Source organism: Diuraphis noxia, unplaced genomic scaffold (assembly GCF_037042655.1).
Source record: "Diuraphis noxia isolate RWA-SAM2 unplaced genomic scaffold, SU_Dnox_SAM2 contig0001, whole genome shotgun sequence".
Classification (NCBI taxonomy): Eukaryota; Metazoa; Arthropoda; class Insecta; order Hemiptera; family Aphididae; genus Diuraphis; species Diuraphis noxia.
Genome location: NW_028301711.1, coordinates 58,364,541 through 58,392,289, shown reverse-complemented (window position 1 = coordinate 58,392,289; position 27,749 = coordinate 58,364,541). Strand labels below are relative to the sequence as shown.

At 26.1% G+C, this 27,749-nt stretch overlaps 1 protein-coding gene across 5 annotated transcripts in view; it reads left to right on the top strand.

Annotated features, from left to right (window-relative positions):
- The window catches only part of LOC107166739 (Phosphodiesterase 1c), a 214,787-nt gene that overhangs the window by 157,932 nt on the left and 29,106 nt on the right, over positions 1-27,749 (top strand). For 3 of the 5 annotated variants that reach the window (XM_089218119.1, XM_089218121.1, XM_089218124.1), the window contains one exon: positions 4,535-4,669. The exons of 1 other annotated variant lie outside the window; for it this stretch is intronic. In XM_089218119.1, coding sequence (XP_089074245.1) covers positions 4,535-4,669 — 135 coding nt within the window. The remainder of the gene's footprint in view (positions 1-4,534; positions 4,670-27,749) is intronic. One more of the 5 variants, XM_089218120.1, reaches the window with a different exon arrangement.

The following is a 27,749-nucleotide window of genomic DNA, read 5'->3' as shown; positions in this document are numbered from 1 at the left end:
TCTTCATTCGAATAATAATACGATTTTATTCATTCAATGACATTATTATACATATATCAGTTTTCTCGTCTATACGATTTCCGGATGTATATAATTTACAATTACTTTTTAAAACAATATATGTTTATGAACGTGTACTTTTAAACTACATTTAACTTGGTTAAATATTACATTTATTCAATGAAACACTATATTATTTACACCTAATAATCATACTAATGTGTTATTATTACTTTCTATCTACTCCTTCCAACAAATAATAATAATTATTTAATATATAAAAATTATACTATACCTATTGACTAATATTCACATAGAAAAATTTTTAAAAATGAGGTTTTGATGAGTAGCAACAGATTCCTGTTCATGAGAATGCCACTTTTACGGGTTGGTGTTAATTTGCTTTGTTCTTTTTGCATGCTTCGTTTGAACTTAGTTCAATAACTAATATACAGATTGTTAGGGGCAATTTCAATATTCAATATGATATACGGTTGGTTGGATTCATTTTAATATAATATGCGAATACAGTGATATTAACCTTGTAATTGAAACATAATTTATCTTTAATACTTACATAAAATTTTAAGTTGGGCACAAGTAGTTAACAATTTTTTATGCTAGTTTAATTCTTTATAATAATAGTTGATTACATTTATTTAAGTCAATCACATTTTATAAATTCAAGTTTAAGTTATTTTTAAATAAAAATTAACTTGAGTTACTGAGTTAATAATTTTTAGGAAAATATTAACTGAGGCTAGTTAAAAGCTGAAAGTTAATTTTTACAAATTACTCATACCAGCATAATTATAACTAACTGGACAATGATTAAATTTTTATATTGTACTGTATAATTAACAGTGAGCCAGACACTAGCCATTTTTAACCACTTATAATACATTATATACTTATTAAAAAAAAAAAAATAAATAAACGATTGATAAATAGGTATTACAAGAATCATTTATGAAATTGTAATAATATTAATGATGTTGTATCAAAGTTGTTATCAAGTTGTAGTCTTTCTTCTTTCGCTTATCAAATGACCACTAACGCTAAAAAAAATAATACAAATGAACTTTGATTATGTAATTCCTGTATATTGAGTAAGCTTATATTTTTTCATTATACTTAAATAATTTTCAGAATTAACATAAATTATAGGAAAATTATTGAATATAGTCAAAACTAATTATAAATAGAAACAGGTAAATAATTCAATATTTTAAATATTTTTAAGCATTATACATATTTTAAGTTGTCAAGTTGAAATATATCGAAAATATCAACTTATAACTTTTAATATTTTAATTATTTATTTTACTGCCCAATTTTGATGAAAATATACGTTTATGTTCATCTGTTCACTAAACAATAATAATAATATACCAATATTCCGTATGCACGACACACGTGTAGCAATATTGCATACCCAGTGCGCCGTTTCATATCAAAACAAATTTACATTGAGGTTCGAAAATTAAATGTACTGTTCAATAAATTATTGCTGAATCAAAATTCCATTTAATAATACGATTTTTTCAATCATTGATTATCAAAAAAAAAAAAAAACTGAATAATCATTTTATATTAAAACTATAATATTATTATACTTAACACATGTCTATCATTTCAAACATTATAGTATCAAAGGGGTATAGTTAAGTGTTCACTGTTATACCGAAGATTATTATTTAATTCATCACATATATAACATATTATTGCCATTCAAATATCATTTTTTTGCCATTTACTATTATTTCGCTGATAGAAAAACTGCAAGCAAAAATTCAGCAAAATACATTTAATTTTACTTAAATTATTCAAAATAATTCAAAGATATTTTTTTAAACGTTTATAAATGTTGGATAATTAATTTCAACTAAGAATCTTCGCATGAAATACTTGAATTCTTAATCTAAAATTGTCTTTTACATATTTTTGTTTTACTCGCATCACAGCTGATACCCTCAAATCTAAATTCCATTTTATACACAATTCATATCAAATTCCAATTGACCTAAGAATATTCAAAGGAATTATTTTTAACATTAAATTAAACAATTTCGATAAACTATAATTTCCATTCAAAAATATAAACAATAAAATATTTGCTTAAAAATAATATCAACGAAAGTTGAATTCAATTTATTAATTTTCTTTTCTTTTATACAGTTGGTGTTTATTTAAATCTTGAATTTAAAAATAGTTTACTTAATCATTTCTTTTTATATTGATGTGTTGATCTAAATTATATATTGAATTATATTCATTGAAAACTTTTATAAATGAGATTTATATAAATATATTTTATTTTTTCGATGATAAAGAAATTTATAATTTTTCAAAAAAATAAAATAAAGAAGTATTAGATATTTACAGTAGAATAAACCCTGTTTTATCAAAACAAAAACGATCATTAGATGCATTTTCACCCAACACTCAATATGTATATTAACATATTATTTTTTTTGTCTAATATAACAAAAATAATATTGTTTCTACATAAGACACAATTCATTTTTCTCATTTAAAAGCATAGTATTTTTTACTATATTTAATTTTAATTGTTAAATAATTAGATAAATTAATCTAATGATCTAATGCTAAGTTCCACTCTAATTTCTTACAAAATCAATTTTTTTAAACCATGTCAACTTGATTTAAATGTTTAAGATCAATCCATCAAGTTTTTACGAATAAATCATTTTCAAATGCTTTAAATTATAAAAATTAAAATGGTTAGATGAATACTTACTATAAGTGACCATTTAATCCTATAGACAATTTGTCTATGTTTAAAAACCATATTTTATTAAATAAATAAACATTTATTAAATTAGTTATTTGCATCTATCTGTGTTTCTATTTAACTATTAGTTAACTATTAGCACAATAGTTTTTCCGTCAAATAACCTGACAAAACTTCCAAAAATTCCACTCGTTTTGTTAGTACACTACTATTATCGTTCTGCTTTTACATGGCCATTCATATCAAACAAAACGACTGAATAATAAAGAATTATTATATGGGAATAAATAAATTAGCTCATTTCTAATCAACGATTACAGAGCTATTGGATATATCGAGAACAAATCATTAATTTTCTAATGTCTTAGAGACATCATATTTTAGAGTCACAGTAGATTCTCATTGTGTCGAATTTCAAAGGGAACAGAAAAAAGTTCGAAATATCGAGAAATTATAAAAATACTATGTAAAATAAATAATTAAGATAAAATTATAATTGGTGATGTACAATATCCTCAAGAACATAATATTATAAAATATTGTTGTCATAATGATATAAAATGGCGTGTATAAAATATTACTTATTTCTATTTAAAGTATTAAACCCACTGTAACATAAGCCATTGGGTGTGTGAAGGTTACCGTAGGGTTTTAGGTTGAAAATGTTTTTTATGTACACGTGTAAATTTTTAAACTAATACCAATTAGGTTATGCTCATTTCAATATTGATATAATATACAAATAGTCATATTGTAAATTATAGGTATTTATGATGTTTATTATTTTAAATCATATCACTAACTATTAATATATCAAAAAATTAGTAAATTGATTCCATATAACTTTTAAATTAACTGAGTTAAAAAATAAATTGGAATAAATTATAATTTTATAATTTTTAAACTTAACTTAACTCAATTAAAATTGACATTAAATTGGCCAGGCTTGGTCAATACTGATTGTTATAATAAAGTTTCATTTTAAAAACACTGCGTGTCTCGTTTGAATCGGATTCAAGTACTAAAGACATTCATGTTATAAATTGCAATCCTAATTCTTGTCTATTTGAATTTCATAGAAACGAAAAATCAATAAAAATAAAACGATATGAAATTCAATCTCATGCTAAAAATAAAAAATAGAAAATATTTTTAATATTAGTGTAATACAATAATATTATCATAAAAATCAATATTAGATTCTTAATAACTTGGAATAAGAAAATGCACAATTTGTAGATACCTACATGTTATATACATTGTGAATTGAACTATCCTAAAGTTTTTTATTAAATATTATCACTCGTCCCTTTTGCATGTTTCTAATATTAAAACATTTATTATTAAAAATAAAATTATAGAGTTCAGAGCGGTTAAATGTCTACATTATAAAAATGTAATAATAAAATAATATAATAAAACACAAATACAAATTTTAAAAACAGAATTGAAATAAAATGTAATCAAGGAATACAAAGTAAAAAATAAATTATGTAGTGTCTATATATAATATAGATTTTGGTGTTATTAAAAGTTTACAAACCTATTATTATTTAAAAAATTATTTAAAATTATAAAATCATATCTGACATTCGAAAATTAATTTCTACATTGTACTCAATTACAAATTTTTTTTAATAATCCCAATTGAAATCGCTCTTCCGAAATTGCACAATCTCAATAATATAAAGTTCTTCATAAAATATTATAATATCATTATCATATATTATGTACTATTCTTGTGTGTTTGTTGTTTTTGTTTATTATCTTTACAATCAGTAGTTGCGATATGAAAAACAGTCAAGAGGAACTGGAAGAAATTTCGAAGTTACCAGAACCGTCAACTTCATCAGCGGCTGCAATTACTTCACCAGTTGTCCGTCAAAAACGTCTCCGCGCACCCATTTGGGCAAGGTTGTTGAACATTCATATAATTATCACTTACCTACCTCAAACTATATTTTGTGTGACTTTTGATAGATGTATTCCGTACGTGCATGTTAAACAGCGTTTCCTTAAATATGCTGCTAAGTTTTTATTCATCGTCGTCACATTTATGTCCGCATGCGTTTTGTTTTGTAGTTTAAAATGATATTTTATTAATGTACCTACCTTTTTCAAAACAATATTATTATATTATATTTATCGTTTATTTAATTACCTTAATTTTCAACTCTTCAAGGGCTAGGAGTAGGTAACAAAGATAAAGCAACATATTCTTACAAAAACATTTTTAGACTGGTGGTAGGTGTCAAAATTATATAATCCAAACAAAATAAAATTGTCTAACTGATATTATGAAGTTTGATTATAGAAACAATCAATTTTTAGCAATAGTTAACTAATTTTTAATAAACCTTCAAACATAATACTTTTAAATATTCTGAAAAAGTGTGTACATAACTATATAAATTGCTAATTAAAACTAGGTGTATGATTTATAATATTTTCGTTTACAATTATATAATATAACCGAAGAATTCAAAAGTTGTCCAAAAGTGCCAAAACTAAGCTAAACAATTAATTTCCGTGTGAAGTGAAATGTACACTTTGAAATATTATATACGTTAAATTGTATATATTAATCAGTTGAGAGCTTGTAATTAACTAATCAACTCAACAATATCTCATATACCAATAATCCGATCGCCTTCCATTTAAAATTATGATTTTTATAAAAAATAATTGTTAGTAACAGTTTGTGCTTGAATATCTACTACGTAACACGTGTATAGTCTTATTGAGTTTTGGTATTAAATCGTCTGGTAGAAGTTACAACCTACGAATCTAATCATATTTGTTGGTATGTGATAATCTCATGTTCTTATTATATTAGTACCTATTATAAATTAAGTCAAACAAAAAAAATAATCATTTATTATGATTTCCTCCAACTATTTGCTTTCTAAACATTATCGTTGTCCAAAAAACTTATCGAACTCTTAAACTATGAAAACTCAAATCACAAAATAAATAACTGATGCACTAAAATTACACACAAATTCAAAGTGTTTTATATAAAATGTTTTCTTGACCTAATTTAAAAAATGAACTTAGAGCTGTAGTTACATCTTATATTATTTTGATCTATGGACATACATTATAATTATGCTACAATTCATTATATCATAATTATGTAGAACTGATACATATTTAATTTGTACTTAATTCATTAAATTTAACATTAAATTGTTTCACCTCTTCAGCACCACGATAAAAGTGAATAATTTTAAAATACCAAGTTCTAATCACTTTATAGTAAATTTCCTAAGCAAGTTCCTTCCTGAACCGCGATAACTATGATCTTTCTTGTAGGAAAATACAAATAATTTGTTCTTTCGGAAATATGAAAATCTTAAACCCCTTCTTCGGAACATAGAACCAAGACAAAATCAATAGATGATTAATAAACAATAAATACGCAGTGCAAGACTATGATCTAACAGATATGTAAATTAATAATAAACATTAAATGTCCAACTTCGAATAAAAAAATATTTGCTCAAAGGCTAACTATCTAGACCTCTCATCATTCAAATATAGGTAAACAATAATAGTCATATACTTATACTTGAGTTGTATTCTGAAAAGAGTGTGTAGAAAACTTTTAGATGCTATTCTGGTATACGTATTGTATTATTTAATAGTGATTTGCATTACATGTCCAAAGCGTTGAATAATTATATTTTTAGTAAATACCTACTAAAAATTATTTTATTTGTATTATATTTAACTATATGTTTTAAAAGTTTAAGTAAAAATATAAATAGTTTTAGTTTGAATGATTTTCATTAATTCATATTTTTCAATAAACATATTATTATAAGTTTAGATGATTATTTGTTAATTATTGTTTTATTTTCAATTTAAGTATGATGTAGGTACCTTAAAAAAATTATAAATGGTAATTCATTTTTTCTTTTACGTATTCAGTGTAGGTTTATCACAACACTTAAAAATAATTTAATGCTATTAGCAATATCAGAATAGTTAATTAAGTAGGTTCCAGCTGTTTCCAAGGAGTTCAATAAAGGCAATATTCTAAATGCGTTCATGCTTGTGTTAAAGTATATGTACAAGGTGATTATTAGTGTGTTGCCTATTATATCGAAGCACGTGCACGCACATGTCGATGATGGTCAAACGGATATTAATCATTTTGTTTTTTCCCCCTAAAAGTATCAATATTTTTCCAATATAATTAACTAATCTAGCTACGAAACTAAAACCTAGCATAATTTCTAAAAAAACTGATTTGTCATGAAATTGACTAGAAAACGACTTTCTCAAATGTTTAGCGAATAACTATGTCAGTACAATGTTATTAAAATTTAAAAATACTTAATATTTTAGAGTATAATTTAAAAAAAAGAAAAATCTCATTTCCATATTCAATTTGAAATACAAATTAAAATTGATTTTCTAAAGTTATTCCGATTATAAGGATAATAGGTAATTTATGGTACAGTTATTGGCATAAAATAGATCTGTTTTGATAAAAAAATACAGCTGGGATAGAATATTTTTCTTATGTTATTTATAAAAAATACTTTTAAGAAACGTGATACACTAAAAAAAACAAATATTATTATTCAAAAATGTATATTATGATAAAAATGCACAATTTTTAATATTTGTATGAATAAATTAAAACCTAAAGCATTATCTCGAGTATAATTTAAGCCTAGATAATTAATCTAATTAAAAAACTACTTTTCATATTTAATTAGTCAATATAATATGGAATATGAAAATATTCAAATTACTTTGAGAGTATTTTAATTACTATTATCATAATGTATTTGAAAATTGTAATTCTAAATAATTTAAAATAGTATTTTACACATGTATGCTGATACTAAAAAATCAACAAGAGTCGTTCTAGATGAAGTCAAACTCATAATAAAATCAATTAACTCTTTACTCTTCGCACCTACTGCATAAGTTATTATTGTGAAAAATAATATTTTCTCAATTAAAATATACCTTAGAAAACTTTGAGTAGAAAAATAACACTTTTTCCGAAAGAATTTCGTAAGAATATCAATGGCAATAATTTCGTTACTAAAAATTAGACCTTCAGTTATAGGATCCAACTCCAACGTAAAAACGTAGCCATGATATTTTTCTGAAAGCGCTTGTTTAGATTTTTCAATTAACTCTCGCTAAGCATGCTCTCAATATAAAGCGTTTCAAAAACACTTAAAAACCTATATTCGTTTATTACAAAATTATTTTATATACATTTGTACATTTACATATCATACATTTTTAAATATTACTTACTACAACTTAAAAAATAGCTCAAGCATATTTTAGTTCAACTTTATATTGACCTAAACATTTTAGTTATGTAATATATTTTTAGATGTATTGTCCCGAATAATAGATAAATTTTTTACTACAAAGGATTTAAATTATAATTTAAAATTTATAATATATAATAAAAAATATTATTATATATATAAATATAATATAAATATTATTTTATATATAAAATAATAGTAAAAATTACAAACTATATGTCTAAAATAAAAACAAAATAATTACTAAGAAAATTAATTATTTCCTAAAACGACTTAAAACAAATTGGTTTGAATCGTTTTTTAAACCAGATTATGACGAAACATAAATGCAGTATATTATAGCACCGCGCATTTACACCTTTAATATAGTTTCCCTGTATTATTAACTACCTACGCGTAAATAATGTCTGATATTTTTTTATGTGCATATAATCAATATTCAAATATAACTTAAATACTTTTATATTTTAATGTACATAGAATATTAAAATAAACATCTAAAAATTTAAAGATTAAAGTGATTTTTTTCTACTTAACATTTATTGCATTTAAAAACAAAATTATTTATTTGTTTATAATCTACTGTTGAACAACTATACAGTTTTGATTGATCATAGTATTTTTCTCCAGCCACATACAAAAAATATGTTCCTTTAGTTTAACGCTATACAATTTCTGAAACTAAGATACTCAATTAATACATTAATATATGAGTACCGCTAAATAAATAAATCGATTACTTATGCGAATTATTGATCAATATTTTAAATTTGTGATTCATCGTGATCAATGAGGTTCACGTGTAGGTATGAATGGTATGATAAATTAAAATCCATATCCTTACAATGCCACTTTCTTCAAGTTTACTACAAGAGAATAATAATATAATGACGCATTCTTTAATTAAAAACAAAAATTTGTAAGTACTTAATCATTTTCGTTCGAACCCTTCTCCCTCCGCCCACAACTAACGTCACTGTATATTTGAACATGTTATAATCATGCTGTCAAAAAATAAAATATGATGGACTGTGACCAAACGCAACAAGTTTACCGACGAAAGTGTATTTGACATAAAATCTTTAAACGCACAATACACACGAAAAAGGTGTAATATGAAACGTTTGAAGTGGTACGATTAAGAAAAATACAGGCAAATCGACTCTGATGTATAGTAGGTGTCGAGGGTACATTGAGAATTTCACCATAATGGAATTAAAAATAAATTACAAATCCTTGTATAAGAAGAACTACAATGTTTTAGCCTCTTTTTTGAAGGATACCTTATAGTTTATAATAATTTTTAAAAAAGGATTAGTTAGTTCATAATATATTTATTTATTTAATATATAAGTAATATGGTGGATTCAATTAATTTTTGACAAAAGCAAATCATATATAGTATTGTTCATTATAATAAATATAACTTTATAGCTGTTATATTAACTTTGAAAAATATTGGAGATTTTCTGCTTTAGACAACCCTTCCCACCACCACCACCACCACCACCACCACTAAAGACATTTTCAATCTAGATCCAATTTTCTACATCTTATCCAGACACTTTTTTGGATATTAAATAATCTATTGAAAATTTAAGAATTTTTTGTATACGTGATAAAAATTATGATGATAGACACAAAAATGAATTAATAAAACCCTCACGACAGTGATAAAAACAAGAGATTAATCACTCTGATTGGAATATGAAATAACCATCGGAGAAGCAGCTAAAATGTTGAACATGATCGATAACAATAATATTCAAATGAGTTAAACGAAATCAATAATATTGTCAGTGAATTCCTGAATCATGCATAATAATATTGTGAACTTACGTTTTTAAATAGTAATATTTTTCATACTTATAACTCGTTTAACAATTTAAAAACTATAACGTACCAATGGCCAACGCTGACAACTGTGTTAGTAGGTAGTAAGCAAATTCACTCTGTTTAAATAAAATACAGATTACAACACAAAACAGCGCTGAACTCAATTTTGATCTGTCGTATACGTATTTATAAGATATATTGACAATACCTTCAAGCGGGCAAGACTTAAGAATTCTAAAAATCAGAATCTTAATAAATGTATTATTAAAAGGAAATTTGGGCGTGAGTAATCAGCGTTCTGCCACCCAGTAGGTACTTACATCAAGTCTACAAACGAGAAACGAGAAGAATAATTTATAACTGAACCTATTGTATTATTCGTCGTTCTTTTTGTTCGTATAAATCAGTTTTCATTTTAAACATTTACCTTTGTTACAGTAAAAAGTTCATGAGGTGAATATGTGTGTCAGGCATATAATTGCACCTACCCAGTTTTGATCCATTTTTCACAAATAACGACATCACGAACTTACGTAAAAACCGTGTACCGCGTGTTTTTCTTTCAACCCAAGGAACATTCAAAATATTTATGCTGAAAAAAATAATTTACTTCGTATGATATTATCTGAATACCAATTTCGAATACCTAACCAACATACGCCACTTGTTTAAAGAATTCAATGTTCAGTTATTACAATAATAATATGTTAAAATTGTAGGTAACCACCATAACATTTTTTTATATGAATGTTGCATATTATTCAACTACGAAACATAAATAATTATTAAAAAAACAAAATTTATTATAAGACTATTCGATAAGACTTTTGGAGTAAACTAACTAAAAACAATTGAATGATTGAAACGTAAGCCATGGTACCAAAGAACCAATAAATATTATTCTAATAGTTTGTATGAAAACAATATATATGAACAATTAATAATGTATGCAATCAGCCATCGTGTCTACTTGTATTAGACACTTTATGTACAATTTTTTTTCATATAGTTAATAAATATTTCTACTCAAAATCTGATTTCCAACAATTACTTACTGGTGTTTAAACATACGAGTATGTGGTCTAAACTTAATTATATTTCATTTTCGTGTTATTTAAGAAAACAAACTTGTAGACTAATTTCCCACACAGATTCGTCAATGTTAAAAAGTAATCTAGATTACAAAATTGACTGGGTAATTGGGAGATTTCGTTGATCAATTAACCCAATAAACGAAAAACAAAACAAAAAATATAAACCATAGCTATAGAGTATAAATTAGTTTAATAGTAAATTATAAAAATCGAATTTAAAAAAATATATTTTTCAAAAATGTATGAACTGCAGGAATGTATTGAATTCAACAGTCTAAAATTTTAATATGAATTACAAATAATAACACATACCATTTTTAATTTGTTATTGCTTAGAATGTTTTTATAAATAATATAAAAATTATTAATTTCAAGTATTGCAACGATTTTGTTTTTTATACTTGTCACTGATCACTGTTCGTAAAAACAAATGCGATATAAATTATTAAAAATTGAAATTAAATAATAATAAAAACCAGAAATTTCGATGTGTTGTATAGTACATGTTAATTGTACCTTGTCATAGACTAGGTTAGACATATAGATGATTTAAACATCGTTGAATAAAAAAAGATATTTTAATTGGAGGCTGTCGGGTAACCTATATTTCTAATACAGTTTTATTTATATTTCTAAAAGTACCTAATACTAAGTGTTGTGGTAGGTTAGTAACAAATTTTTGCTTAAAACAAATTTAATACATTTTATAATTATTATTATATTATTATTTCATATAACACATTGTCACATTAATATCCAATTAGGTTATATTAACTTTTAAGTTAATACCGACGAACGTTCGGTAGAACCATGAAAATAAGTTATACATAACTTAAAATTAATTAAATTATTATTATTTTGAAAATTACAATGTGTATAGTAAATAATACCACATTGCACATTGTGGTGAAATATTTTAAATTCTTGTGAATAATATTTTGTTTACAATAGAATCATTAAAAATTTTTATTTTATTTGAAATTCCAACTATGTAAAAATTAAAAAAAAAATGTTTAGCTTGAAATTACTATAAAATAATGTGGACATGGCTTTTCGATATTTTTAGGATACTGTATTGTCTACTTATAAATAATCTTGTATTCAATATTCCATTCTTAACTGCTAAGTTGAAATTTGTATACTCTTAAATATAATTTACACATTTTTTAATTTTGACTAGGTATTTTCGTACAAATCTGAATTTTAAACACTGGTAGCAAAAATTTGTAAACATGTATTTTTTATATTTTTTTTTTATTGTGCTAAAAATATTAAAGTAACTAAATAGGGAACCTTGTTTAAATTTTACTGTAGGTACACACAAATTAAAAAAAAAAAAAATAGAAAACTTCAAATGAGAGCACATAAAAACCAAAATATTCTTAAAATTATTTTTTCGAAAGGAAAATTTTTGAACCCAAAATTATTACATATTTTTAGCAAGAATTGTCATCATAATTGAAGAGTAAAGCATCTTTACTGTTCCAAACGCTGTAGATAACAATGACAAACACCAAACCCATAATTTTATATAGGTATCAAAATAATTGCCTACAGTTATCGCTCCGCACAAAATCTAAAACACATTTTAGTCAATATTAATTAGAGTTTTAGCAGGGTTAGGTATAATTGTTCAATAAAAATGTTCGTAAATTACTAATTACTATCATATAATTATACAGTAAATATTCCATATAATACAAGTATAATCGTAATAATAAAAATATTGTATTCAAAAAAAGTATATTTTGATTAAATACATGAAAAAGTAATATTATAATCACATATTAGTACATTGAATACAATATTAAAATATATTTTACGAGGTACTAAAATATAATTTGAAATAGAAAAATAACAAATTTATAGTTAATATTATTTTTACGTAGTTTAATTATATTAGTAAAATTCTCATAAAAAAATATTTATTTATTTTTAATCACAAAAAAATACTTTGTTGTTGTCATTATAGAGACCTATAATTTTAAAACTTTTGATGAAAAGGGTCGATTGGATTTCTTCGCCCTTTACTAGCTAACTTTTTTACTTTAGTAATAAGTTAATTTTCTTTATATAAAACTTTTACAAGGTACGATGAGATGAGATTCTCTTTCCGATCTGACATATAATGGTGAAAACCAACAAATCGCTAGAAATGATTCTTTTCTTAATATAAATTAATTTCTCCATATTTCTTATATAACTATATATAAGTATATTTCTATAATATTTAAAGGAAGCAGAATTATTTAATTTAAAGAGAAAGCCTTATAAAATTAGCTATTAATTCGATAAAAAAAAAACATGGTGAGCAAGTGGGTAGGGCACCATTTAGCTGTGTATTAGGTATCATGTAGGTCACATACTAGATGTGATAAAATTCAATTCAATAACATAAAATCAAAAAGATATTCAGCGAAAAATGTCTGTCAGTATATTATATTAATAAGTATATTTTATGATTTATTATTGCTACCAAAGTAATTTATTTTACTATTAGTCATACAGTAGTTTGACATAATTTTTGCCACAAAATTTAATTTTAAATTGTCATTGTGTGTATAAAATATAATAATATACCTTAAAGATTTCAAGTGCCCACAAATATTATAACTAAAATCGTTACTCTAAATTTTTTTATACATAATTTTATTTAAATTTTGAACTTAAAATGGCTTTAAAAATCTGTATTTTCATATATAGTTTTTTAATTTTCTATATTACAGTATGAAATATTTACGAGAACACTTTTATATTTTCAATCTTCAATTATAAAAATATTTTAAAAGAAATATAGAAACTCTTAGCGATAATATAAAATGCGAATTGTCTTGATTTTTATGAATTATATCAGGATTTCAATTACAAATGTTCAAAAATACAATCATACATACTATTAGGATCTTTAATACATTTAAATAGAAATAATAACTTATGAAGAACCAATTTCATTGCATTTTCAATCTCTTTAACACAACAATTTTTTTTTTCTTTTGAATTTTATAGAAAAAAATGTAATGTTCAAAAATAACTCTAAAAGAAAAAAAAATTACTTTGAATTATATCATAGATATGTATAGTAAAATCTTTTCTTTTTTTAACATTTATTGAAATATATACCATCTGAACAATCTGTAGAAATACTAGTTACAATAAGCATATGAGCGGAAATGTATAGTTGACTATGAAAATTGTGAGGGGAGTAGCTACCCAGCAGTAACACTTTACGTGATGTTTATTTGGCTATTTTACATTATATACATATATAAATGTTAGTATTTTTTTTTTAAAAATTTAAATATTTATTTAAGTGCTAGTTAAATCGTGACACCAGCACCTCTTTAATCTTCTCGGTGGATTACCAATAAAAAATTGTAAATATTTTATGAAAATTTGAAGTATATCTACTGTTATTCCTCTTTTTTTTTAGTTAAAACAATGCCATTCTGTGAGGATCGTTAATTAATGAGTCAAATGATTAAAAAAATTGAACTTCAAATGTGTCTAAAAATTAATGTGAAATTCCAATGTTTTTTTTTTTATAATAAAAAAATATGGATTTTGTATTCAAATTTCAAATTTTTTTTGGAACAAATAATCATTATTGACAATAAAGAAAAAGAAAAAATCCCTTATGACTATAAATAGCTCAAAAATATCAAACAATTTTACCGTAATATATAGTAAATTATCATAGAAACCTTTGACAAAAAATTAAGTATCCATGGACTACATTTTTGAGTTACATCAAAATAACTAAATTGGTCTAAAAAAACTAGTTTTTCATAAAAATCATATTTTTCTTTAATTTAATAATATTTTTTCATGATGCTTTTCAAAATTGCAAGAATTGTTTTACATTTGACTCCCCAAAGTACCAATTATATTATATTCCTGCTAGAAAAGATGGTGATATGTATGGAAAATCGAAACATTTTTTCAGCACCAAAAGAAGGTAACAGACTACAAAAAAAATAATAAACAATCAAAACACACAATATCATTTTAAAACCAAAATGAATGATGTATTCAAATAAAAATACCAATTTTCAAATCATAAACTACTTCTAACAAAATATTAACTTTGGTCTTTCACTTAAATTTATGGTGTAGGTAGTATTAGGTGTTGCATAAATAGGTATTTCATAATTATTTTAATATTATACACTAAGATACAAAAAGCTCTATTAAAATTTAAAAAAAACACACTCAAAAATAAAAAACAAGTTAGTTATAATATTCAACATTGACTAGCAGTCATCTCGTATATAATATACCAATCAAATTTCTTAAACGTTGTTCTGTCATTGTCCATGTTGTCAATGGTTTGAAATCGTTTTCATTCCGTTTAATCGATATTATTATCCACGACCACTACAGTAAACTGAAAAATATAATAAGTCATGAACAAGTCGCGTTGCACCACAAAGACGATTCATATTCTAAAATTATACCTCCTTTTCCACGGCCGGGATCTTTAAAGTCACGTGAGCTGACCACGTTCGCGGTTGATACCATCCGTGCCACATGTATGAGTGTTGCAACTACGTGATCGATGAGAAGTTTCATAACGCCATACACAAGTTTTTCGACCAATTACGTCCGAGATGTCTTGACTCTTGATCGTGACCGAAAGACGTTAATGTCCTATAATATATAAATTAAACAATGATCAACATAGATTTTCCATGTTTCAATAGTTGGCTGTAATTATATAATATTATCGATTCGATAGGAAGTAAACGAGTATGCCCACAATATATAACCAGAATTCCACTACTTTTCGGAAGTTTCAATAATGGCAATGTGATGATGGTCAAGTATGCTAGAAGTATCACTCTGGCCGAGCAATCCATATCCATCATTTTTTGCTATTACATACTTAAATTGGAAAACCTATTCACAACCAGAAATTCACGATATTGCATTAACGAAACACCCAAACGCCCTCATGAGTTATTTAAGGGTGATCACGACTAATATGCAAGTGTTATATGTTATGCTCGATTCCACGAACGTGCATGCGTCAAAATCGTTTCGCTTCTTTTGTGGCGTCTGACAAGCAAGTTTGAAAAATAAACACACGCTGATCCTCTATGATGTAAGAGTAGGTACGGTACGTGGTTCATAAACAAAAATGGAAAACGATCGACAAACAAATAAAGTTGTCACTTGCCAATAAAAAGAATTTTAGGCAAAACTTGGCCTTAAATATTATGATTTGCACAGAATAATAATTTAAATTACTCTTGTTTTTACAATATTAGGTGCTGGCACTCGTATTGCAGTAATATAATTATAATATGAAGTCAGAATAACTGAAATACTAAAACTAGAATTTATTTACACATTCTACACGACAATGACAACAATAACAACGATGACAATCACCAACGGTAATGATGATGAAGATGATGATGATGATGATGATAATTATCAAACACTTGTTTTCTGACTTACCACGGATGCGTGATTGTAGGAAACCGATAGGCTCGGAGCACGGTTGTGTACGTCATCGATCGTACTATCTTTGAGTATAATATTATATCTTGTAATATATTATATTTATTGTTGTTGTTGTTGTTGTTGTTGTTGTTGTTGTTGTTGTTGTTGTTGTTGTTGTTGTTGTTATACTAAACCGATCCGACAGTTGGTAAAACCGTTTTCGGCTCTAGGAATTAACTATCCATAATATATATATTTGTGTGTGTGTGTGTGTGTGACCAGCCCGATATAATGTCGCAGTGTGGTGAGCTGGTTAGGGGCACGAACGGTCGTTAATTCTGTAATTCCTGGATTAACGTCTCCGCGGTGGAAACGGATTTCGTGTGCAATTATTTTGACCCGATTGTCGTACTGGGGCTGTCGCCGCTGGGAGCGGGCTTAGCAGACTATTGAATTTTTAAAATATTTAAGTAAGAGATGATGTCCTATCTATATGACCGAAATCTGAAAATGCACAGAAATGTATAATACACGATAAAATCATAAAAATAAAATAATATCACGGGTTCAACGGCGCTCCCAGTTTAATTTTTTATTTATTACAGCTGTATTCTTTACGATATACTGCAGGGTTGTTCAAAATGACCAATCCAATTCGTTGAATCTTGCCTTGTAGATCACCTGATCTAACACTATATGACATTAATTCATTATTTTGAGGATATGTTAAAGATAATGTGTACATACGATCATTTTCATAAACCATAGAAGAATTTAAAATTAGCGGATTCAATATTAATACAGATATGCATGAGATCCGACTAGATTCTGTTCGTGTGACCAAAGAAAACCACATAATACGCATTTATAGGTTCCATGAATTTCGAATATTATCCTTTAATATTTTATATAATGTAGTATCTATCATATTATATTACTATCTAAATCTAAACAATAAAAGTATATGATCATTTGAAATATGATAAATTATTTCCAATAACCATGCACTTAATATATTATATGGCTGCACTTTATTAAATTAACTAATAATCTATTAATTGCTCATTAATATATTAACTAATTTAATAATTAACTGCTTACATTGACAATTATTAAGTTTTGAGCACATGGCAGGTGCATTATTTTGAATAGTAATTTACAAATCACAAGATAGTGAATATTAATAAGAACGCATGGCAACATGCTGGAAATGAATAATAATTTGGGAAGTATAGTTAGGATCTACAGCGTGTCGTAAGTTTTTGGTGTCATTATGTTTGTTCGTTTTTTTGTTCATAATATTAAACTCAGCCCACAGGAGACGATCGGCCACATAAAACGTAACTGACATCCACAAGGTTACCGGCATTGAGCATGTGTATCTTTTGAATAATAATAAATCAGCCACGAGGACCACGAGACTTGCGACAACTGGAAATATAGGGAACAGGGGAACAAAAGGGACCCACGTCTTGTGACGCCTTTATATCGCACATTAGAAGGGAGGACAGAGGGGAAAACTATAATTCACTGTGTAACGAATGACGAACAATGATTTTTTAACTCTGACGACATCGTCACCGTGGACTGGTTGATTCGGCTACCAGCGGCCAACAGGTTTTGTTTAGCCCATCATCTTGATGTTAACAGCAGACAGGAAACTTGACAATAAGTGAAACGTAGTACCGGGATACCACGAGGGTGACGGTGCCAGGGAAGTAAATTAGTTAATACCTTACTTAAACCAGTACATTAGACTGATTTAGCGATCGTGAAAAGAGTGATTTGTATTTAGATACAGTGCGTGCTTGGCCATTGGTCGTTGACAGAGCTCTGACTTTGTAGTAAGACAGGTCAGTATCGTCGTTATTAAATAATTGTACATTATAATGGAATTAACGGGATGCACTGCGTGCGACACCGACTTTGACGACGACGGCGAGAATAGCAGCAGCCGCGGGTCGAGCGAACGAGCATTGTTGTATGAGGGGGTCGAGGAGGAAATTGTTGTATAATAATGATATTGCTTTACGTAATGATAATTATGTGCGGGCAGATACTAGAATAATATAACTTTTGAACAGATAAACTAATTATAATCTGTCTAAGAATCCGCATTCTGGAAGTGTATAATATTTTAGAGAAATTCCAAAATTCTGTGACGTTACAAAGTAATGTCCATAATGTTGTTATTTATAATAATATTAATCATTTTTGATACCGGCACCCCGTGCCATTTGGTTTGATACTTGAATATTTGGTCTGTATACGTTTTATTGTTATATTTCAATGTATCCAGAAAATGTATCGTTATTCGTTGATAAATATTACCACGAACTTAGATTCTGTCTTAATTAATGAATATTAAATACAATTACATTAAAAGATATACTCTTAGGTTTGGATGCAACCAAGCCCGTACGATCATGCATGTGTATTATTAGATTTGATGCTAAAATTAATGAAAAGCTAGAGCCTTAGTTATTACTGCACATAGTGCACATTCGCGAATGGCTGAATTACGCACACGCGTAGATCACGTATTCATTATTTTGTTCCGAAAATAAGCTTGATGGCTTCATGATCTGATAAACTGGTTTTCATAGTGGTGTATATTATAATGGGGGCTATAATAAAAATATGCTGCCAGACACCTTAACAATAAATTAGTATTGTCAATAATAATAATAATAATTGTTTATCACTTTACCAGTTATTTTCAATACTATTTTTAGGTTGGTTCATAATTGATTTATACTTTGTTCAATATTTATTTTTACGTTGATACCATTAACCTACTACGCAACTACATTTACCACCAAATGACGAGTATAGCAGACGAAATATTAAATATATTGTAGGCTCTAGAGTCTAGGACCTAGGTACTAGATCACTTTCTATAGTGTGTTTCACAACAAATTTCCCTCAATACCATCGCACTGGGTGGTGGTTTTTAATCAGACCAGGGGTTCGCAATTTAGGTTGGAAATGAAGCATGTGCATTCAAATCTGTTCAACAGCAGTTCCGCATTTAATGTATTCATTGTTTTGTCAGGATATGTCTCTCATTCTTCATAATACAGCATATTTGTACATATTAAATACAATATAACATATTATGGTGGTAAAATATAAAGTAAAATTAATTATTATTACTGAAGATTCCCTATGTAGAAATCATAGTATAATATAGAGTAAAATAAGTTTTTATTACTGGAAAGAAATATGCAGAAATCATAGCGACCTTTTCATAGTTAATCATAAAATATAACCAGTGGTATAATTATTTGAGTAAACAAGATTAAGTCTATTGACAGTCACTAAAACGTCAATGTGATATTAAGTATTATAAAAATTAATTCTGTTGACATTTAAAATTTCTGTTTTAATTAAAAAATTGATTGTATACATCATGGCTTCTAACGGTGTCCATGAGCTTTTGGATCACGATTCACGATTAATTACAAAGTAGTTTTACTCCTCTAGTCTATATTATTTTTATAATACGTTTATATTTATTAATTTAACTACATATTTATGTACTTAACCATTAATATGATTAACTATATTTGTTAGAAAATGCATTATGTGAATGCATTATTTGCAACAAAAAAAAAAACCTTGATTTAAAAATGTGATTTGTTTGTATGCAAATCTAATTAATTGCAATTCGCTATACCTTCATAATTTCATCACAATATATTTATCATGTATAAATTAAAATGAACTTCTAGAAAATATGCACCATATAATATATATATTTAATATGATTTAATATTTCAAAATAGTTATTATAAAAATAAGAAAAAAATGTTTGAATACTAGCACTTAATTACGTTTTTTTTTTATCTAGTTTCAAATAAGTTATGTTTTAAAATATTCAGAAATTTGGTATTACTCCTTATTCAAAAAAGTTATAATAATTTTATCACTGCTATATTCTAACCAAAGTAATTTTATTTGTTTTTCAACTTCTGTGTGAATAGATCAAATAATAATCTTGTAAGATGACCAAAAAATGGACCTCAATTCAATATTAATTTATCAAATATAATAAATACATTGGTTATTGATATCTTTAGTATGATCCGACCAAATTTCCATAATGCTAACTACCTGCAGTAAGATTTTAATAAGTTCAAAACTAATTAAAAACACATTCAAAATCTTGGATAAATTACCTAGTTAAAATTGAAGTACCTATACAAATATACAATATTTTAAAAATTATAAAAATAATTCAAGAAAACAATTTATAAATAGAACTATGTAGATTTTTAAAATTTAATAAGGTGTTAATTGTTATTCTAAGATCCATAAATTTGTAAATTATACTACTTAATTAGTATAAGTCTTCTATTATAGTTACCATTTAAGGAATAAGACATTTTTTCTCTAAAATAAATATAATTCATATATCTTAAATCCTTAATTCATCACTAATTAGTGATTTTATTGAGTTTTATATTATTGTAGGTATAACACGAAATTATGTGAATATTAAAGTTAAAAAATTAACCCACTACCTCTATTTTTAAGAAGTAGTTATCATAAACATAGTTCAAAACAATATAAATACACACTTTAAAAATTTAACAAAATTAAAAGTAGTCTATCTTGATTTTATTGGACCGGTCCATTATTATGAAATTTTGTTTTGTCCCCCATAAAATGTTAAATAACAATTTATATCTTTTTCTAATCCAACATATTATAAGTTTCTTACAAAATCTTTGTTTGCAATTGAATTTTTTGTATGCGTAGAGTATATTTTGGGTCGTCAACTTTACTAGCAAACTAGTAAAAGAATTAAAAATCAAAGGATTTATAAAAATAATTAAGTTTTAAATTAAAAATGTTTATATGTACTTAATTTATTTTGTAATTGATCCAACATTAAAAATATATTATGAAAACAAAGTATTTCTATTTTTCATCATACTAATGTACATTTTGAAAATTTGTGTTAAAAAGTAACAAATTTAAATATGAATTATAATTGTAATAAAACGTAGAAAATGTTAGAATACCCAGAATTTGAATGTACCAACCTATGCCAATTATTTTGAAATGTAAAAAATTAAAATAATATATTCTTATATGGATGGGTATCCAAAACGTCTTGGGTTTATGTAAAGTATTACATTCTGATATAACTCGGAATTTGGATCTAATTTTGTATTTTTTTTTAATGTATAATAAAACACTCGTACTTGCTCCAATGATATTTTTTTCCATAATTATATTCAATAGTAAATAAATAGTATGCCATTATTCTTAACGAAGCTTAGTTTTTTACTGTATAACTGTGCAAGTGAAACATTTTCTCCATAAGTAACAGAATCAGAGTCATTACTGACAATTTAAATGATCTATATATAAATTATGTATACAATATTAAATAAAAATTTTTATTTATACAACTATGTAGGATAACTGATTCAACTAAATGATAAAATTATATTGATAATCATGAGGTTTAAATCTTAATAAATATTCTTTAATTTATAACTGCTCAATTTCAAGAAAAACTTACCAACAATGTTGCAAAAGTATTATGGTAACCAAGTTCTCAATTTTCATGCATAATACTGGTTTATAGCATATTTTAAAATATATTATATAATTTGAATTATTTATAAATGAGATACTTTAAAAAATATAGTATTATAAAAGGCAGATTTTTACATATTATGGGTTTAATATTTAGTTTTAAAATTCAAATTCAAGCCATAAACATAACGAGAATACAGTGATGAAGCTTATACAATATTGAATATACTATTAATAATTAATATTAATTTCTATTTTGATTACTAAATAAAATGGTACTGAAAAAGTTTAAGGTTAACTTAATAGTGTGATCACAGGGCAAATTTAATTTATTTTTCGGTATGGATCTGTATGTGACTATATCAAAAGAATAGTAATTGCGATAAAGTATTCTACATATAATCGCGGTTAATAGCTTCAACAGATTAGGTACTAGATACTTATCGATATTCGAGAAAACAATCACATTATTATTATTAGGACTTAGGAGATAGATTTTCTAACTCCGTGCAATCGATGTTCTTGCTTATCGGTCATTCTATCAGCTATATGAAGGTTGATAAATGCAAATAGATGGCTTATCTCTTTTCTATAGGCTTTGGATAGGCGTGAACCAGTTTGACAGTAGACAAGTAGGCAGTAGAGGTTCAATATTAGTATTAGTCTGGCAATAAATATTTATTTTAGGTACCTATCTATACCTACTTCGGTTATCTTTTAGCTTGGTAGCTTGGAAGAGTGTACAAAACTTCAACTCCTGGGCTTAATCAACGAGAAAGACTGTAGTACCTCAAAAAGAAAATCTAACTTTAAGGGGTTATGTCACCAACTAATTATTCAAAAATTAAAATTCTTATATGAATATTCATAGGAAAATTGCTTTTTAATTTTTTGAAATTGTATTTGTAGGTTACCGTTTAAAAATTAAAAGTTAATATTGTGATTTCACCTACAAAAATAAGGGTTAAAATAATAAGTGCTATGAAAAATGTTTAAATTTTATGAAATTTTGATATTACTAAGAATAATATTTTGAAAAATATTACAACTTTTTAAAATAATGAATGTTTTACGTTAAATATATCACCCTGTACTCAAGCCTCATAAACCAAACCTAACCACTTTTGGCACGCATGTCATAGGTTCGCCACCCCTGGTACAACACAACAACTTTGTAGTAGTAAGTTATTGTTTCACTCCACGTATTTTTAATAGCCAGCTGGAAATCTGAACTCATTTAATAATATAGGTACCTTATAAGTTATAACACCTTAACTGCGTTTGGGAATTATTATGTATAGTTACGATAGGCTATCAGACAGTACCTAATAATAATAATAATAATAATATCGTCTGAAATAATACTATATATATATATATATATATATATATATATATAATATATATATATCAACTCACCACAATTGTTCGTTACGTGCTCAATTTTGTGTACAATCGCCCTGGGACGAGTCTTCAGCTGGTTCCGAGTAGTTGAAATAAATAATTTTGTGATGACCTCTTTATCTCTAATACATTCGTCTAAATTCGTCAGTGCTCACAACTCTTCGTAGACAAAATTTCCTCCTTGTCATAATATTATTTTATTATTCGACGTAGGTTAAAAGAAGGTATGTTCATGGTAATTTAATTAAATGTTTAATTACAAATTCAATTTCGGTAAATATGCTTAATTATTTTAATTGTTTGATGTACAAAGAGTAAAGCTACTAGAATATATTCAGTTTTTGAATTTTAAGTCGTTTAGTTAGTGTTTTGTAAAGTTCAAAAATCATTGAGAAAATCTAAGTAATTTGGCGATATGGTGCTTAATTTCGTGATAATGGTTACTGGTTAAGCAATAGTTAATAAAAATAAATAATAACCAATAATTAATAACCTAACTTAACCTAACCTAACCTTAACCTATCCTAACAATCAAGCATGTTTTCTAGTTTTAAATTCAATGATTCAATAATTCACTTAAATTTAACACAAGCCCGAAAATCAAAGATTTGGACAAGTACATTAAAACGAATGAGCTGAATGCATATAAAATAATGATAATGAATGTACAAACTAATAGGAAACAATATTGATGTACCGCACGCGCCCAACGACTCTACGTCAACTGATAGTAGTACCTAAGGTACTATTTGACGCTATTTCGATGTTTTTCGTCTAATAGGTATGTTTTTACAAACGATGAAAGAAATACCACGAAATTACATATATCACGAATATACCTTTCTTTACCCTAACTGTCTTTTTTACTTAGCCATAGGTATGATTAGGTACCAACTCCAATATTGTGTTCACGAATATCACTCAAAGTTAGACGTATAAATGCGGATTACTATTTACTAATGGATAATGACCATCATATTTTGTCGTTTAGTAATATTAATGTGTTTTCCTGTCATTTAAACTATTAACTTAGTGCTACCACTATGGTTAGACTTCATGTAACAAACGGATCACCGAGGTGTCAAATTGAAATTCTTTTTATGTTTGTAATTTACTAGTTAGGAATTGTTCAGCATTTATAAGAGAATTAAGCAAATGTCTCTTAATCAGCTTCAGTGGAAAAATAAAATGAATGATACCTATTACTAACTACCTTTTATATGATTTTAATTTACACCACAACTTGCTATAGTAATATAAACGCAATATATTATAAATTTCAGGAAATTATCCATTGGACAAAATATCATTTTGTAAGTACCTGGTACCCAGATAAGCAGATAATATATAAATAATATAGAAAAATGTGTAGATTTCAGTAAAACCTATAACGCCGTGTCCTCATAAAAAATAACTGAAATAATACATGATGGCGGTACTTTAGTTGTGAGTGAATTATGAATTCATTTAAAAACTGGAGTAAATATTTTCGAAAATAAAACAATATTACTTCCTTTATTACGGAGGTTCTTAAATTCGTATCATCATAAACGTCGCAGTCGCCCCACCCTAAAATCGGGTCCTCACCCCTTCCTCATCATCAGATTGTGTCGTGCATTTCACAACCGATGCCTATAGCAAAAACAATTTTGGTTATTTTACGAAAGATACTACGAAAATATGATTATTATTATTATCGTCATCATTACAACGCGGAAATTTATGGCCTGACTTGATGGGAGTCTCGACGGGTGACCATAGAATAGTGGGATGTTATATTTTAAGATTTAAGAACTTATATTATATTGAACAACGATTCTTTGCCTAGGAAATATTCGTTAAACCAGATAATTAGTCAATTTCAGCAATTACACGTGATGCGCATTATCTGAGACCAACAACGTAGAGTAAATCGATTGCCGTGAATTGCAATTAAAACGGTCCTCAGCCACGCAGCATATATATGCGGGTATGTCACTTTGTCCATTGCCCTTGTAATAGCATTATTATTATTATTTAATCATTATCATCATCATCATCATCATCATCATGGTCGTCGTCGTCATTATCGTTATTATAATGATGTTACCGATGCTATTTGGGGGCCAATTAGTGATCGTTCATCAATGTAATATATTTTGTAATAATCTAGTACCTAATTTTAGTACATATCCCACCCATAACGTAACAATATTTATTAAAACTCGAAATTTCAAATGTCAATGGGGTTGGAAAAACAATTTTTAAGCAGTTTTACTTTTTACAGGTCCGCATTTAATATTGAAGGGTCCTCAAAATGTAACTAATTATCTAATTGAGTCGTTTTAAACATATCCAAATTAAACTTATACAAAAAATATGATAAAACAAATAAAAAAACTTTTGATAAGACAATATAATATGATTTTTTTTTTTATAATACCGACCCCTGAGGACAAATCATACTTTTTACGGATTAAAAAATACACCATACTCGGTAACTTGGAATTTGAGAGGAATTATACAAAATAAATGTTAACAGTCGATAGTTTTAAGCCATTAATGGTTATAAGGTTCGATAATCCGAAAGTCAGCTGTACCTACTACTTGTCTATTAAAATGTATTTTTGAATAAGCAATAGTTTACTTATAAGTATTCCTCGCTATTAATAAGTAAAAACAATTGAGTTGATATTAAATGAAAAGTATGAATTTGAGCAAGACTGGGCATTAACGAGTTAATAAGTTAAAAGTTAAGTTAATTTTAAATTATCAACTTAACTTTCTAGTTCGCTGTTTTAATTAACTTAACTTTAAGTTTACTTATTTTTATCTACGTTAACTTAAAATCAACTTCTACTTTTTTAATATTACCAATTAAGTTAATTTTGAATTTTCGTTTTATCTAAAATATATTTTAGTCTATAACGGTTTGTTGATTTAAAATTCGTAGAATATTAGAAAATACTGTCGGAAAAAAGAGGATATTTTCGTAATTATTTGTATAAATAACAACTAATATTATGTTATATTAATTAAGTATGTACTAATAAAATAATAAATTATAATTTATAATATAGAGATAACATTTTAACAATGTGAAATTTAGTTGCCCGTAGGTATATAATTATATTATAAGATATATAATTAGCTACGAGCTCACAAAGTCACGTTTAATACGTTGACTCCTAAAACCGCACACTTTTAATAATCACAGAACAAAACCGCACAATTTTTAAAATTGTTATATCCAAAAACCGCACATTTTTAATTTTGACCCCAAAAAGGTTATACTTAGGTACCTACTACCTAGATTAGATATACTTAATAATTTATAATGCATTCAAAAAAAAAAAGCGGGTAAGTCGTGGATACAGCTCTGCTGTACAGTAGGTTACTGTAATGGATGGGATTAAATTTGAATGCAATGATAGGTATCATTGTATACGAAAAACGATTCTGAACGGAGATGATTTGTCAGTCTAGGATATATTATATTTAAATATTGTCATAATATATTCTATTTTGAAACAAATTTGCATAAGGCATGGTTAATCAATTTTTCCAAAAACATTGCATGTAGTTATCATAATTCATAATACCTTATATTAGTTATATTATCATAGAAATACATATACTTGGTTTGAGGATAAATCGTTATCATTACGCGATTTCATACAAATTTAAAACTCAAACGCTCAAAACATTTTTCCTATAATGACGCTTCAAATTTTCTCTATAGCTATTTGAAACAAAACTTATGGAAAACTTGGTGTTAAATTTTATAACCTTAGATATAAATACAAACAATTTTATGAATTTTGAACTACAAAATAATTTGAGAATATTCATGGTTTTAACGAACTTTTGTCAATATTTGAACTTAAAATGCTAATAAAAAAAATTGTGACTGTATATTCTTATAATTTTTTTATCACTATAAGAATAACTTACGAGGAACTTTGTATTAAATTTTCGAGTAGTAATTTTTGATTGGGCAAAAAAAAATTTTATCGACACTTCAAAAAAATTTTAAAATTTCAGTTGTCTATAAATATGTCAAAAAAGTTAAAATATTTTGAAAATTAAATCATGTAAAGAGAATGCCAATCTAAATAACTGGTAAAATTTTCAAGTATCTACGACGTATACTTTTTGAATAATAACAAATGTTTAAAATCGTTTGAGGATAAATCGTTATCGTTACGCTATTTCGAAAAAATTTAAAATTCAAACGCACTTAAAATTTTTTCTATAATTATGCTTCGAGTTTTCTCTATAGCTACTTGAAGTAAAACTTATGGAAAACTTAGTGTTGTATTTTTAATCCTTAGTTATAAACACAAACAATTTTATGATTTTTCAACTTCAAAATTA